Here is a 17,356-nt window from a genome sequence, read left to right on the forward strand (position 1 = left end):
TGCCAATTATGATCGGGCAGCTCTCCATTTTGTCACTCATGACCTCGTCACCTTCCGATTGGACTACTGCAATGTGCTCTACATGGGGCTACCCTTCAAAAGTGTATGGAAGCTGGTGTGGCGAGATCTAGGAAGGCAACCTTCTCTGCTGCTGTCCCTGCATTATACAATATCCTTTCCCCAAAGCTAAGGCAGCCCCCACTTTCTTGCTTGCCGTAAAGAGGTCAAAACTGGCGATACGATCTTGCATGGGGGGCAAAAAGGTCCATGGTATTGTGGGGCCGGCTGATGCCATGAGAGCCTTATTAACCAGTGTTAAATTACCATCTTTTATTTTTATTTCTTTGAAATGTCATAATCTTTTAATTGTTAAATTTTTAACCCTAAATTAATCTCAATATTTTATTATTTTTATCTGCTGTTTCATATATCGATTATACTGTATATTGCCTAGAGACGCTCCCTGAAACATGAAATGTAAATAAACAAACAAGTGGTCTTTTTGCTGACTTTAATGTGATACGCAATGGCAATAAATAATTTATAGTTATTGGACATTTCCAATTGGTTTTCATGCACTGCTCAAGCCCCTAATTTTTCTGATGGGCTCAAGATTGACTCAGTCTTCCATCCTTCTGAGGTCAGTAAAACGAGGACCCAGATTATTGCGGGCAATATGATATTGTAAACTTCCCATAGGGTCTTGTAAAGCAATATGGGATGGTTTATAAGTTTCACTGTTCTTGTCATTGATATGAAAAATGGGGATTTTGTACTGTTTTTTGTTAATACTTGTGTTGCAAAGTGTATCATCTCAGCCAGGTTGTTTATTAATTTGATTCTAAAATCTGCTTGGTTTTATATCCAAACAAATATTGTTAATGCTTGCTGGTCTATGCAGTTTTTAATAGCATTTATTTACATATTAATTTATTTATTATGGATTAGTTTATTTTATTCTTTAATCATCATGGTCATTTTATTGAAACCAGTGGTGTTTTTAAGTCATGTTATTAATGAGATAGAATCATATAGTAGTTGATGGTATATAGGCCAATTAATTGGATAAATATTGTATCACACTTTTAACATACTTTATTTGAATGAAAATGACAACCTTGTCATTAATACATATATTAATGTTGAGACTCTAGAAAAAGTGCAGAGAAGAGCAACCAGGATGTTTAGGGGACTGGAGACTAAAACATATGAAGAACAGTTACAGGAACTGAACATGGCTAGACTAGTGAAGAAAAGGACCAGAGGAGACAGGATAGCAGTCTTCCAATATTTGAGGGGCTGCCATAGAAAGGAAGGGGTCAAGCTATTTTCCAAAGCACCTGAAGACCATACAAGGAATAAAGGATGGAAACTGAACAAGGAGAGATTTAACCTGGAAATAAGGAGAAATTTTCTGACAGTGAGAACAATCAACCAATGGAACAGCTTGCCTTCAAAAGTTGTGAGAGCTTCATCACTTAAGACTTTCAAGAAGAGATTGGACTGCCATTTGTCAGAAATGGTGTAGGGTTTCCTGCTTGGATGGGACTAGATAACCTACAAGATCCCTTCCAACTCTATTAATCTATAATACTTACCAAATAAGTTTGTTTTCACAGTGATAGATAAATGGGTATTATTTTGAAGAATTTCCATGGCTTTTGCTAGCTGAATATTTTCAAAGTTCTGGCCATTCACCTCCAATATCTAGATAGAGAAACAAGAGAATCTCAACCTTGGAAATTAGAAAAATCAGAAGTTTAAAATATATCATAAAAACAACACTGTTTGTTTCCAATGAATTCACATTCAACTGATGTTTTTGGAATACACTTCTCTCTGTATTTCACTGCCTCATTCACAAAACTTTCCAGTGTTCCAGAAATGATAACCTTTCTGCAAATCTCCTGTGCTTTCCTTTTCTCTCTTTAGTTTTCATATAAAAAGGGAACAGTTAAACCTTTTCTTTTTCTGAAAGTGCCTATTGACATTTCAAACATTAATTTGCATACCTGATCTCCACGTTTCAACCCTGCTTCAGTAGCTTTGCTACCCAAATCGACGCTGTCAACGAAGATTCCAAATCCCTTTTCAGAGCCTCCTAGTAATAAGAAAGGCAAAGGAGCTTCCCGAGATGGCTTGGTTAATGTTATCATCCTTCGTTTCGCTTTAGCAGCACATGCAATATTTAACAGCCTCAGATGTCCACCCATTTTCTGTAAGCAAAAATATTTAATTTAGATCCATTAATTTCAATATTATTCTCAACAGAGCACCAAAACGTTTTTCTTTCCTTGTCTAGGGCTCTATTTATACCTCTCTTTCCAAATTGTTCTCAAATTCCTCCAGAAAACGAGTCATTGCAGGGTCTCCCTCAAAATCATTGAAGTGATTGTTCACCCACAATAAAACTACCCGTGTAACCTGAAGGAAATATAAAATGGCGTTACATTTTCATATAAAAATATTACACTCAGTGAATTAATATTACTGACATTTAACTTAACAGAATGGTGTGAAATTCATCATTTAATAAGAGTACACCAATATAATAAAAAACAATCGATTTTTTTTAAAAAAAAATTAAAAATGTATATTTTCACCACAATTTCTTTGCAAATGAGAATACACAGCCTAATAATTGAATAACACAAATAACAATAATAATAGTCAGCTAAGGCTAATCAGCACGTATCTCATTTAAGGACTTTTCAGTTCATATAGACTCTTCCAATGTTCTGGTCCAATTATTGAGAGGAGAATCAGGATTTAAGACTTTACAGCATGACATAAGGGTCAGGACAGTCTGAATCTCAGCTATAAAGTAGGATACTCAGAAATTTAAACCTACATGTGATATATACAATATTTTTTAAATTATAACAAGAGATGGACAGCTTATACAAGATTTAACATTCCATATTAAGGAAACTGTTCATGTAAATGGTGATGATGAAGCAAACAAAACATTAAAAAAAATTGTGCGGGGGGGGGGGGAACAGCTAACCGAAAAAGTTGAAACATGAAAATACTACTAAAAAACCTAGAAAAACAGTTTACATTACTTTTTATTTGTAATGGAAAAAATCGATAGTTTTACTATGTGAAAATTGCATTGTGTTAGATATAATGAAATAAATATGTTAAATGCTATTTTGTTCCAGTGACCTGAAAAAAATATTGTCACTCCCCACCCTCCAGTCTCATATAAACTATCCAAATACATTACAGTTAAAATAAGGATATAGAAGCAAATTGTTTATGCAACCTTATCCCTGAGGCTAGGATCATTAAACCACTCCAATAACTTTTTTCCCACTTCCATTGGGCTTGAAAGGAAAGTTCTATATGTCAATAGGAAGTCTTCTATGTAAGTTGGATCCACTACTGAATGTTCTTCGACTAAATGCATTGTTAATCTTTCCGGTGTTCCCTGTAAAAGTAAATATTCAAACATCAACAAATGAATGTGTTTTTCTTTGCATCTTATTTGTTTTATCAAATTTAAAACCGAATGGAATCTTTATTAGACTATATTTTAAATCAGACAATGACATATCACACACACACATACAATATATACATATACACACACGTATTAAAGATTAACATTTGCATTCATGTTATATGCAACTTTCTCTGCTACATGCAAAGTTAGTAGAAGCGGTTTTAACAAAGTTCAGTCTTACCACAAGAGTCTCTGTGTGTGTGTGTGTGTGTGTGTGTGTGTGTGTGTGTGTGTGTGTGTGTTTTATGGCATTTGGGCAGCTGCATAATAATTTGCAAGGTGTTTTTGAGAATACAGATTCTAGCTTGGCTAAAATATCATGAAAATTCTTGTGGTAAAAAAAAACAAAGTGCCCACTACTATCTTTGCATGTAGCAAAAAAGTTGCATATACTGTAGCATGAATACAAATGATGATAGTCCCCTAGTCTACATCTTCTATAACTTATTAAAGCATTACATAAAAGCTTCAGACCAAAAAGAAGATGAACTATAGAACTTAATAGCAATAGCCATAGCATTTAGACTTATATACGCTTCACAGTGCTTTACAACCTTTCCCTAAGCAGTTTACAGAGTCAGCCTATTGCCCCCAACAATCTGGGTCCTCATTTTACTGACCTTGGAAGGATGAAAGGCTGAGTCAACCTTGAACTGGTGGGAATTCAACTGCTGAACTGCTGAACTGCCAGCAGCCAGCAGAAGTAGCCAGCAGTTAGCAGAAGTAGCCTGCAGTACTGCATTGTAACCACTACGTCACCACGGCCCGTAATACAACATATTTAATTATGTTTATATACTTAAACATATAATTAAATATATTTAACCAAATTATTTAATCACTTTTATATTCAATTCATTCTGAATTAAATTGTTGATTGTGGCATATGGATGATTGCACCATGGAATGTAAGAGAGGTCAATGATAAAGAAGATCAAGAATGAAATGAAATACAAACAGGTAAGTTGTGCATTTATAGAAAGAAAGCAGAATCTAAGGTCTTTTAACAGAGTGAAGTATAAAAAACGGTGCTTGCCTGAATGATGAAGTGAAAGCATTTATGCATAAAAATACATATAAAACAATGATTATGTAACAACTGATTATAAGAAAAATATAAGATGTAGAAAGGAACAGTTAAAAAGCATGCAGTGAATGGGAAAAGAACAGCGATCACTAAAAAAGACAGAAAATGCAGAGCAATCTTTGATAGAATTAGAAAATTGTTCTAGATGGGGATGGAGGGGGTAAGCAAGGAATCTCCTGCAGAATGAATTAAATATAAAAAAAATTAAATAATTTTAATTAAATATATTTAATTATATATTTAAATATATACACATAATTAAATAGTAAAATTAAACGTCATATTAAATATAAAAATAATTCTAGTATAAAATGATAATGGTACACTAAAAAGTAAAATATTAGGGTCCAAGAGAACAAGATGAAAAGGAAGTCATAAATACTGCAAAACACTGAAAATAAATACTGTGAAACATTCAAATTTAGACAGTGGAACTAGAGATACATTAAAATACGGATGTGGTTTGGCTATGCAATTTGTTTACTGTGTGTGTGAAGAGCGGATCTGCACTTGATAATTGGAAAAATCGTGTTACTGTTTCTCTGCCAAAGAAAAAGTAGGAAGAGTGAATGCAAAAACTATTAGAGGATTCATTTGTCAAGCATGTATGGGAAAATGTTAGAATTCTAATAGAGTTGATATAAGAATAAAAAATGGTTGATATAAGAATAATTGTGCATTTACTGATTTAGAGAAAGCATATGATAAATCAATATTGAATTATGAAATTTTTGGATGAATGTGGGATTATAGGTTATGCACCAAGAGTGGCATTTAATAGAACTAAAATATGTACGAGAGTAAAACAGAATGGTTCAATTGTGACTATGAGTAAGGCAAGCATGTGTGATAACCCCTTTTATAGAGAAATATGTAAAAAAATCCTCATGGTTATGTTGAAGTGATGAGTTGGTTGAAGGACTTTATGCAGATGTTGCTTAGTTGTTGGTAGAAAAACAAAACTATTTGAAATAATATTAAACAAATTGTATGATGCAATTAAAACTACAGATCTGAACATTAATCTATCAAGTAGAATTAAAAAATTTTTAATTTTAACTTAAAATTTACAAATACTTAAACCATTGAAAATAAAGCATTATTTGTGTATTATAACATTAATATACAAATACTCCCTTAAGCAGCATTCATTTTTTCAACTACACACATGGTGATGTAAAATATATATATATATACCTTAATAACAATGTGACCTTTTCTTGTTCCAGTGCGATCCAATTCCCTATGCTCTTTTACCATAACAATCTCTCCTTCCTCTTCTACCTTTTGCATGTTCTTTTCTACTTGGTTCAGTATGCGACAGTAATCTTGTTGGGCTATACATACAAACTGGAAACAGAGGTTATATTAATTATTTTGAATTTTACCCACATATCAAAAATATTTAAAACTGTAAAGCCACAGTGTTATACTTAATTCCCTAATATAAAGTATTAAGTAAGAATTCAGACATTGTAGAAAAATAAAAATAACATTCATCACAAATATTTGTATCTTTATTCAGAATTAAGGCTTATGACTTCTGTGTGCTTATTCCACAATAACTACACTTATAATCTTAGTAGAATTAATGTTTTTCTATGTATTTACGTTATTTTTAATACCCTGTAGTCAAACCAAAATATTTCTAGAACTTCTATTTGATTTTAGAATAGCAAATTACTATGGTACTAGAAATAATTTATGTATTATTATTATTTTTATTATTATTATTAGGTCATCTTTTTTATAAGATGGATGCACAGCTATACCAAAAAATGATACTGTTACCTCAAGTAGGAAACTGGACTAGGCTTCTTGTTTATGAAAGTGCATTAATAATTAATTCAATTTGAATAAACAACTACCACAACAATTGTATATCACCTTTCCTCTCCTTTTCTCAAATAAACCAATTTCAGTGCAAATATGGCATCTTCCAGATATGTGGACTTTTCACCTGTGCTAGGTGGGGAATTAGTCATGCAGAAGGAAGTGCTTAGTTAGGGAAATGTTAAAGAGAATGCAGTGCAATTCTGGAAAAAAAAATTATATATTCTTTTTTATATATTTATATAAAACTATACAGTTTTATATATTCACAAAGAACATACTGATACGTGGAGGAAGTAAGGTTCAGACAACTAGGCAGTCTGCAATCTGCATATACAGAAGATTATTCAAGAGACATAGGCTGAAACTGATAATTGAAAACAAAGGACAAAATTTGATTGCTGTGGGGTGAAACACAAAAGGCACAGAATTTTAATAATGTCCAGTCATAGGAAATTTGTAAACTCTTCTAATGGTTCACTCAGATTTCAAATTGTACCTGGCAGTCATCCACTTTGGTTCTCATGATTCCTTTCATATATTCTTTGTCCATAGTAGGAGAAACACCGAAACTGTTTCCCATGCATAATATTTCTGTTCTTCCATCTGGATATGTTACTTCTACAGAACCATTCAAAATAACAGACCAGGAATCAAGCTAAAAACAAAGTACATTATTTCAGATAAGAAAGATAAACCTATATTTTCGGTTTTCTTCTAATAAATGCTTGTAAATAGGGAAGAAACAAAGATGCGACCATACAATTTTTTAGGTGAAGATGGGTGTGCTTTAAGTCCGAATGAATACATAACCATTTACACATTCAGTCAACAAAAAATAAAGATATCAAACTTGATATTCTGGTCTCATTTCTGAGCTATTTCCTAGGTAAGTAAAGTAATAGGTAGTCCCCAATATATGGACATTATTTAGCAGCTGTTACGGAAGTTACAGCAGCAATGAATTATAATTATAACCACTCCTCAGAGTTCTGGCGATCCCAGCACCCCATGATCTCAACCTGGATGCTGGGCCACTGATGCACATTTATAAATGGCTGTAGCACTCTATGATGACATGACTGCCTTTTGCAATTTTCTCTGCTGGTTTCCCCAGAAATCAATGGGGAAGCTGGCAAGGAATGTTCCAAGTCACTGGGTTCAGTCTCCCCCACATCTCTGTACCCTACCTTAGCCCCTCTGCACTTGCAACATACCGGCCACTCACACCCCTGTAGCACTTGCCCGACCCATGACTCGCCTCTCATGTACTCTTTTGCATCCTCATGCACTTCCCTGACCTGTGCTGCACCCTGATCATACCTTCACCCATCCTTCCTGACCCATGCTTCTCACCCATGCACCCCTTCACATTTGTACACCCTCTCCCTGACCCATGTTGTATCACTTGCACACGCCCTTGCATCCACCCCAACCCATTCCACATCTCTCGTGCATCCCCTCACACTTTCCCCTGCACTGTCATACTCCCCACCTGTCTGTTTCCCCATGCACCCCCTTGCTCCTTGCCCCAGCCTGCCTTCCTGCCAGCCAGCCTGGGACATGCTACTTCCAGCTGGCTTCCCCACTGATTTTGGCTGTGGGAAGCCAGCAGAAACCTAATGATCGTGGCATTCTTTTAACAATGAGATCCAGAACTGTAGGAATTGCTGTCCCTAAGTGATGCACTTGTGCTTTACAAACACACTGCTTACCTACAGCTGGATTTGCTTCTGCTATAATCTACACAAATCAAGAATTGGATAGAGAATCCTATTATTTTAATCACATACTCTTTCAAATTGCTTGTCCGTTTATATATATTCGGAAATGTATATATATTTGAATAGAGAAATTCAGTTTCATAATACATACAAAACTGTGTATCGGTCATTTTAAAGTCAATACTGTAACCAAATGCCTGTATTTTACATTCAGCAATTTATCTATGATTTTATGAATGTCTTTATTATACGAAATAAAATGAAATAAATTTAATGTTTCCTTGATAAGAAGCTACAAATACTACTTACTTCTTCTCCATCATTTAGAACAATGGTTCCTGCCCTTTCTACAACGGCAAATACCATCACAGCACAGAGTTCTCTTCTCACTGACATAGTCATGTTAGCAAAAGCAGGTAACTGATGCATGAATTCCAGGAGTTGTTCTAGGGAAGAAAATATAGCAGAGTTATATGTGTACATGCAACTTCTCAAACAAATACTAGAATTTTGTCAATAGGAAAGTAAAATAAAATCAGGAGAACTGTTGGCAAGTTGACATAGTTCTCAAGTTTTTTTACTTACAATTATTAGAAATATTTAAAGTAGATAAAAGGATTTATGGTTTTGAACATTGTAAGACTGAATATGAAAAAGAATTATGTACAAATGATAAACATGTAATTGTTAAAATGTACATTTTTTATTGACATTTGAAAAGAAAAACAGGTGAAATAATGTATGCTAAAGTATGCTTACAATTTTGGTAGGACAATATACAGGTGAGTCAATATACTGTGCAGGTGCGACAATGGAAAAATATGTGATTTTAAAAATTTAAATTTACACTATGCTATAATCTTAAAGAGAATTTTTATAAAATGATGTACTGTTGGTATATTGTATGTCACCAGAGAAACTGTCTCCAACCTTGGCAACTTTAAGCCTGGAGGACTTCAATTCCCAGAATTCTCCAGCCAGCTTTGCCTAGATTGGAGACCCCTGGTCAAGGTTAGTAGTATTTTCATGTTTCAACTTTTTCGGTTAGCTGTTCCCCCGCACAATTTTTTTTAATGTTTTGTTTGCTTCATCATCACCATTTACATGAACAGTTTCCTTAATATGGAATGTTAAATCTTGTATAAGCTGTCCATCTCTTGTTATAATTTAAAAAATATTGTATATATCACATGTAGGTTTAAATTTCTGAGTATCCTACTTTATAGCTGAGATTCAGACTGTCCTGACCCTTATGTCATGCTGTAAAGTCTTAAATCCTGATTCTCCTCTCAATAATTGGACCAGAACATTGGAAGAGTCTATATGAACTGAAAAGTCCTTAAATGAGATACGTGCTGATTAGCCTTAGCTGACTATTATTATTGTTATTTGTGTTATTCAATTATTAGGCTGTGTATTCTCATTTGCAAAGAAATTGTGGTGAAAATATACATTTTTAATTTTTTTTTAAAAAAAATCGATTGTTTTTTATTATATTGGTGTACTCTTATTAAATGATGAATTTCACACCATTCTGTTAAGTTAAATGTCAGTAATACTTTCAGTAAAGACTAAATGATAGAATTGGAAAGAATGGGGTGGGAAGTCCAACAGGTTTCATCACTGCATCCATATACACAGCATGTTCATCTCAGACATTTAGAACTTGGTTTTGTTAATTCTATTTTGATTCATGGAAATAATTTCATTCTGTTAAATTCTGAAATTGAAAATATCTCATCAAAAGTTCTTAAGTTTTTAAATCGTCCTTTCCTTTTTTGTTGGTAGCTTACCAATATCATCATCTGTCCTGTCTATTGGATCTTTTTCTAGACAGTCTCTAACAATATCTCTGCTCATCAAAGGATCAGAAGCCCTCTCAATATCTTCTTCATCGTCATCATCTTCAGAATCTACTGCTGTTTCTGGTAATCCACTCAGGTCCATGTCACCAGCTTCACTTTCTGTGGCCTAAAATGATAATATAAAATTCAGAATAAAGGATTGTAGGCTTTCTATTATGCTATTATTTCTATTAATGGATTTGATGTATTGCCTTTTATTCAGAAATATGTTTGCCAAAAATAAATTCTTAAGTAAAAATCCCAACATGTTGTAAAGGACCAAAGTTACTTCAGCCAAACTTCAGAAGCAACAGTCATATTTGAAAAGATTATATTTTAATAAATCACTTTTTATCTTTTGAGATATATTTATGTTGATAATTTGTTATTGTTGTTGTTATTGTTGAACTACAACAGGATATATGAGTATTCTAGATAAGTGGCAGCACATGCATCTCCTATCTCAACTAGAATCCCAGACATCATATCCTGCCACTACCTATCATACCTGTACAGACACCAATTTCTCATTCTCAGCTTTTTGGCCTGACAGCTGTTTTTTCTATTCATTCTGCCCAATGTTCTTTTTTGGGAATTTCTCAACCATTTTTTCAACCCATAACCAATATCCAACTGACTTTGATTTTTCCATTTATAACTTCTCAGGCCACCTTCCTATTTTTTAAAACAGCAGAAACTACTACATATTATACAGAAATAAGAAAAATGAGTGTTCATTTTTTGCAATTTGATTAATTAAAAATATAAAACAAAAATGTTTAAAAATTATATCTAGCTAGTTAGCTCACTCACTCGCTCAAATAAAAGAAATTGATCTCCTGTTTTTTGAGAGTAGTTCTTATATAATATGTAACAGAAAGTACAGAAATTAATCTAGTAGGAGTTGCGGTATCTGTATTTTAAAGTGTTTTGAAGAACAGTCTTTTAGTTTAGCCTAGTAAAAATAATGAACTATGAAACAAGGCCATGTTATTTTTGCTAAAGTACCAATCCCACTACTGCTGGTTAATAATCATATTTAAAATAAATTTTAGAAAACTAAAATTGTAAAAAAGCCTAACCTTTATATCAAAGGGGCTTTTTATTCTTGTTGATAGTTATTTATTTCTTCATTAGAATTATGTTATGAGCCAAGGGTTATGAGCTAATATGACTGGAGGAGGAATTCTGGGAGTTGAAGTCCACAAGTCTTAAAGCTATCAAGTTTGAAGACACCTGTTATGAGCACATACATTCCTCCTACATTCCCCCAAAGTAACAACCATGAAAGCCAGCTAGGTGACTTGGATCAGTCACTCTCAGCTCAACACACCTCACTGGGTTGTTATTGTGGGGAAAATAGGAGGAAGATGTATTAGGTATATTCATCACATTGAGTCAACCAAAACATAAACAGACAGAGAGCTAGGAGGAGGTTAAGAGTTATGCCCATGGTAAATAAAAAACTATGATGGAAATAAATAAAAAAGTTATTGCTTCTATAGTAAAGGATATCAAAAAGATGGCTGCAATGATTAAAATAACGTCTATCAAACAGACCAATTGGTTTGCCTACAGTACTGCAATGATGTTTAACAGAAGAACTGGGTATCCATATTAGAAAACCAAAACCAAAATCTTATTCAAACCTAAAGTAGATCAGACTGGAGGATGAGATAAAAAAAAATTAAAATCAGATGTAAGTAATTTAAAGAACATGAAATAACAGAAATGTACCAGAAAAACTGGAGAAACTTTGGAAATCATAAAGCAAAGAACCACAGCAGATAATTGAACACTGTGAATCATTGCATGAATCATCCAATTTAAGCAAAATCAGCTATTTCAATCAAACTAAAGGTGATTCTCACCTTCAAAGTATAAGAAATAAAATTCTGAAAATAGAAATTATTAGAAATTAATATTACTTAATATTTAATTAATTAATTAGATGCTGGAAATGAAAACAATGCATGTCAACATTAAGAGAGACAAGATCACCCTTATTATTTGTCACTGTAATGATCCAACTTTCGGTCATTTCAGTCATGGAGAAAACAAATATTGGCTACCAAGCAGCAAAAATAATTCTAATAAAATCTCACATTCACTTTATGTGGATGATCTAGAATTTATGGAAAATCAGAAACTGAAATCAGGTCATTGACAAATACTGCAGTAGCAATAAATCAGGGTAAGATCACAAACAGCAATGAAATTGAAATGCCAAAAGGCCAAACCACCAGAAGCCATTAGGATGAAGTCTACAAGTATCTGGGCATTTTACAGTCGGATAACATCAAGTATGAACATTAAAATGTGATTAATAAAGAATACACCCAAAGGTTGAGAAAATGCTAAAAGCAAAATTGAATAATGGAAACACCTCCAAAGCCAGAAATACCTGGGCAGAGGGAAGGTGCTATAGCAGAAAAAACATACCTCCTGGTCCCACCAACCAACATACTTTGGCTGATGGGACACAGAACATGCCCATCTGGCCAGACCAGATTGAATGGGTAGAAATAACTGCCAGAAGATGGCCCCAAGCCATGAAGCGTTTTAAGGTGAGAACCAGCACTATTAATTGCAACTAGAAGCATATTGGCTAACAACACAGCCACTAAAGCTCAGGCACAATCCAGTACAAAGATGCAGACCATGTGCAGACTTTCTGGAACAACACCAAGCTCCCTCTTGATTCCATCAGTCATTGGGGGTAGTCCAATCTGTTAGTATCAGTCTCCCTGTGGAGTGGGGTACCACCACAGAAGGGTCGTTGGTTCTCACTTGATACAACCTTTCTCTTTGGGTGGAGATAGCATTCAGGATTAGGTGATCAGTCTCTGCTTGCTGATTGGACTGGGTCTGCCTGGGTCTGATTGGACTGTCAAAACTCTGAGGACACTTCCTCTGCTGTTAGAATAGTGACAGACTGACGTGTTCTCCTATAAACATATCATACACCATTTCATTCAGAACGCACCACAAATGGGTGGGACTGAATGCTATCTCCACCCAAAGAGAAAGGTCGTATCAGGTGAAAAACAACGACCCTTCTCCACTGTGGTGGAGATAGCATTCAGGATCGGGACATACCAAAGCAGGCTGTCCTATGGGTGGCCTAGTGCGGTCCAAATCCCTCATACAGGATGGACCTTTTGCAGATCTCTCCATCCAAAAGCTGTCTCAGCAGAAGCAAAAGAGTCCAGCTTATAGTGTCTGATGAACGGAGAAGGTGAGGCCCAGGTAGCTACCCTGCAAACCTCCCCCAAAGAGGCCTGGGTGGCCCACACCATCGATGTGGCTGCACTTCTCACTGAGTGCGCTGTTATCCTTGGAAGAACTGCAAATCCTTGGGATTGGTAGGCTTTGGATATGCATAGTCTTATCCATCTCCCCACAGTCGTTAGAGTCACCTTGCAGCCCATGGTAGAAGGTTGAAAGGAAATAAAGAGGGATTCAGACCTCCTGAAGGACAATGTTCTCTTAATGTAAATCCTCAAAGCCCTCTGAACATCTAGAGTATGGCATCTTCTTTCTAACGCGTGCACAGGATGCAGACAAAAGTCAGATAAGATTAGTTCCTGGGCTCTGTGGAACCATGAGTTCACCTTTGGCACGAATGAAGGGTCTAGTCGTAACACCACTCGGTTGGTGTGAAAAACACAAAGGTTTTTCCTGACAGACAAGGCTGCCCTCTTGTCCTTCACCATCAGCAAGTCCTCAGGCTCCCCGGGGATGTCAGTGGTGGCTTGCAGGGCCGCAACTGGGGCATCGACATTGGGCACTTGCAGGGCTTTGTCTAGATCTCCTCCCACGTTGAACATCTTCTTGTCCAGGGAGGAAGGGCTTGGGCCCCACCCAAGGGATGACCACTGCCTTTGGATGACAGTGGTGAACATCTTTTAGGAATGTGGTAAACAGGAATGACATCTGCTGTTACTGTTTTTTCTGAAAATAGTGGGTCATTGAAGTCCTCAGAAGGGTCAGTAGGCTCCCGTGGTTCAGGAACCAAGCCTCGCCCTGTGGCTTTTTTGGCCTTGAAAAGGAGCGACCTGAAGGTGGCTGGTTGGAACAGACCTGGTATAGAGACTTGGTCAGCATCGTTGAGGCCTTCATCATCAGAGTAGTTTGTGTCCATCAGTTGCCCACTTTCAGATGTGACAAGAGTGGGAGCTTTCAGCAGGAACATATGAGCCCGATTCTGAATGCAGGGAAAAATCATCCTCATGAGGAGACCTGTGTCTCCTGCTACGTCTGGATGAAGGGACGGAAGCCTCTGAGGGTGATCTCCTAGTCTGTCTCAAGACAGATGACACCCCTTGCCTTACTGCCTCATTTAACACAGCCTGCATATTAACCTGGTACTCAGGCTCCTGCCCCCTGACTGGCCTAATTCCAGATGACACGGGGGTGAATGTGGCTTCTGAAGCCCTTCTGTGTCTCTGATCAGAAACTGTCAGTTGCTCTGTTGCTGGGCAGACAGAGAACAAATTTCTAATCTCTGAAGCCTCTATAGAGTCCTGCTGCTCTTCAGCTCCCCCTGTGGCCGCTTCTGTTACTGCACTCCTGTCAGTTGGCAGCTGCCTATCTCCCTTTAATAACGGCCGCTGCTCCTGATTTAGGCAGGAAACTAAAAATGGGCGCCATTTCTTCCGAAGTTCGGGCTGCTTCTTTTCCCCGAGCCCACAACTTATCTAGAGCCTTGTCTCTTCGGTGCTCGTCCTGCTCAGCTGCATTGGAGTTCTTTTGAGCCCCTGCAACCTGGTCCTTGGGGCTGTAATAGGGATCTGTTTGGTCTGGGGCTGCTGGGCTTTAGAGAGTGTGATGGCCAGCGAGTCACCTCCTTGCCCTCCTGACATCGCAGTTAGCGTTTGACTCTGCCATCTTTAACTCCAAGGTTTTTATTCCAGAGTTGAGAGGCTGAGAGCCTTGCCAAGCCAAAGCACGGGGAAGCAGTGTGGATGGTGTTTCTACACACCTTCTGCAAAAGGTACCTCAATACGATGTAGATCAGCCCTCAGCCGATCTGTCGTCCGGCGGCTGAAGCCCCTCGACCGCGCTGTCTGACAGCTGTCAAACCGGTAGACCAGTTCCTCTTTGAAATGGTATTCAGGATTGGTGGTTTTTTTCCTTTGTTTGTTGAATTAAATTCAATTAAATTTTGGTTGTTTAGGAAAATAAATTAACACGTCGTCGTCCAGCTAGCTGACTGAGTCAATTTCTGGAGAGGTCCCTAATGGCAGAGGGAGTGTCCTCAAAGTTTTGACAGACCCAATCCAATCAGCAAGCAGAGACTGATCACCCAATCCTGAATGCTATCTCCACCATAGTGGAGAATCGTAGGCTTACCAGGCAATGAAATAAGCATAATATGAGGAAACCCATATGTTTCCCAAGTTCAGAATACTCTGCCAGTGCTCCAATAGAAAAACCAGGCCACGTATACAACCACTATTATACACTGGGCCTGGATGACATGAGCCAAGACCATGGCCATCATGGTGGCCATGAACTCCTGAGATACCTCTGCCCCAATACCCAGGGAAGACAAATTGAGGTCTCCCAAAACCAAAGGTCCTGGGAATCCCACTGCCAAATTTGTCACAGAGTCAAGACGCTCGGGCAGAGAGTTAGAGCTCAATGTAATAAACACAGTATGGTATCACACCCAGCAATCTGAGGAATACTGCCCCTGGATGCCTTCATGAGTTTGGGAAGACTGGATGATATTAGAAGTAGGGCAATGTTCCCAAAGAAACACATCCAGAAATCTACAGCGTAATCAAAGTGGTGTTAATGTCAGGAAAAGTTATAGCTGGTTTGAGTATATACTAAATATAATAATAATAAGAGCAAGCAGGGGTTCGTCAAGTTTACAGTAGCTAGTGCAATGAATATTTGTAGAGAAGCAGTTATCAGCTGACTTGTATGAGAACTTTCTTAGAAGCATGAGACCTTTTTCACATGAAAGATTGCTTAAAGATGAAATGGGGTCTCCTTTATTGAAATTATCTAAAGAATGGCCAAATATCACACTCTAAAGCCATATCTTGTCTGCGGAAACTGAATTGACCTGGAATTTGGAATACATGATGTGTAGGATCTAATCACATGATATTCTTAACTGGGTTGGGAGAGATGTATTTGCATATACCCTAATATTTCCTAATAACAATGAGATAGAAAGAACTACTTAGCTTCAGTTGATGTTTATCCTTGTTGCTGATAAAGAGAATAAATGTTCGGTGGTTCTACAAAACTGGGGAACTTCTAGAAATTATCTCCAACTTTATTATGCAATCATCGGTTTGCAGAAACATTAATGGATAGAAACTGGCTCACCACTCTTACTCTTAATTCAAACTTCTTTGGGCAATCAGCTATTTGATATGGTTTTAATCTTAGTCTGAAATTAAGTCACAACATAGCTATTATTGATTAAAACCACATCAAACCTCTGACTGAATGACGTTATTACAGCTTCTTCTTTTAAATTCAACTTGGCACCTTTTTCTCCTACTCTTCCAGCAGCTTAATGGAAACCCTGCTTTGTATTTCTCACACTTAGTCTTAGATTTTACAGGTAGTCCTTAGTTCATTTAGTGATTGTTCGAAGTTACAACAGCACTGAAAAAAAGTTACTTATAATCCTTTTTCACACTTACGATCACTGCAGCATCTCCATGGTCATGTAATTAAAATTCAGATGCTTGGCAACTGACTCATATTTATGACACTTGCAGTGTCCTGGGTTCATGTGATCCCTTTTTGCAAATAAATGGGGATGCCAAATTCGCTTAACAACTGTGTTACTAAATTAACAACTGCAGTGATTTCTCTAATAACTGTGAAAAGAAAGTTCATAAAATGGAGCATAACTCACCTAACAATTGTCTTGCTTACCTTAGCAACAAAAATTTTGGGCTCAATTGTGGTCATAAGTCAAGGACTATCTACATTTACATATTCACATTCTCAGCACTCCTACTTTGGGACACTAGTTTCTACTGTATCATTTATAAATATTGAAATTGTCAAGGTTCCAACTAATGAGCCCAAGCAAATCAGAACTCTGAGGCTGTCATTTTCCTCAAATAATTCCTTTATTGGGCACATACCGGCCCACTTAGCGTAAAACCAACTCTAACTCTTTCCCTTGGTTTCAGCATAGTTCAAACCCAGCAACAACCCTTCCCTCCAAGTGTCACTTATCATGTTGGCTATTTAGCTTGGCTGGCAGGTTTCTCAGGCGCTTCTCTCCTCCTTCTTCCATCACCTGGGAGATGACCTTGGTTCTCACAGGAAAGCCTTGTGCCTAGTAATGCATTCCCTCCCCCTCCACCCAGTGTGTGGC

General features: G+C 36.8%; 1 protein-coding gene across 5 annotated transcripts in view; it reads right to left on the minus strand.

Moving 5' to 3' along the window:
* Positions 1-17,356, minus strand: part of RAPGEF2 (Rap guanine nucleotide exchange factor 2) — a 139,165-nt gene that overhangs the window by 25,731 nt on the left and 96,078 nt on the right. For all 5 annotated transcript variants that reach the window (XM_087936682.1, XM_087936683.1, XM_087936681.1 and 2 more), the window contains 8 exons: positions 9,946-10,123; positions 8,462-8,598; positions 6,928-7,086; positions 5,793-5,945; positions 3,269-3,433; positions 2,317-2,424; positions 2,013-2,216; positions 1,599-1,707 (listed from right to left, as the gene is read on the minus strand). In XM_087936682.1, coding sequence (XP_087792808.1) covers positions 1,599-1,707; positions 2,013-2,216; positions 2,317-2,424; positions 3,269-3,433; positions 5,793-5,945; positions 6,928-7,086; positions 8,462-8,598; positions 9,946-10,123 — 1,213 coding nt within the window. The remainder of the gene's footprint in view (positions 1-1,598; positions 1,708-2,012; positions 2,217-2,316; positions 2,425-3,268; positions 3,434-5,792; positions 5,946-6,927; positions 7,087-8,461; positions 8,599-9,945; positions 10,124-17,356) is intronic.

The sequence above is a fragment of the Pseudonaja textilis genome, chromosome 6 (genome assembly GCF_049901715.1).
Source record: "Pseudonaja textilis isolate UNSWEBS1 chromosome 6, rPseTex1.2, whole genome shotgun sequence".
Lineage (NCBI taxonomy): Eukaryota > Metazoa > Chordata > Lepidosauria > Squamata > Elapidae > Pseudonaja > Pseudonaja textilis.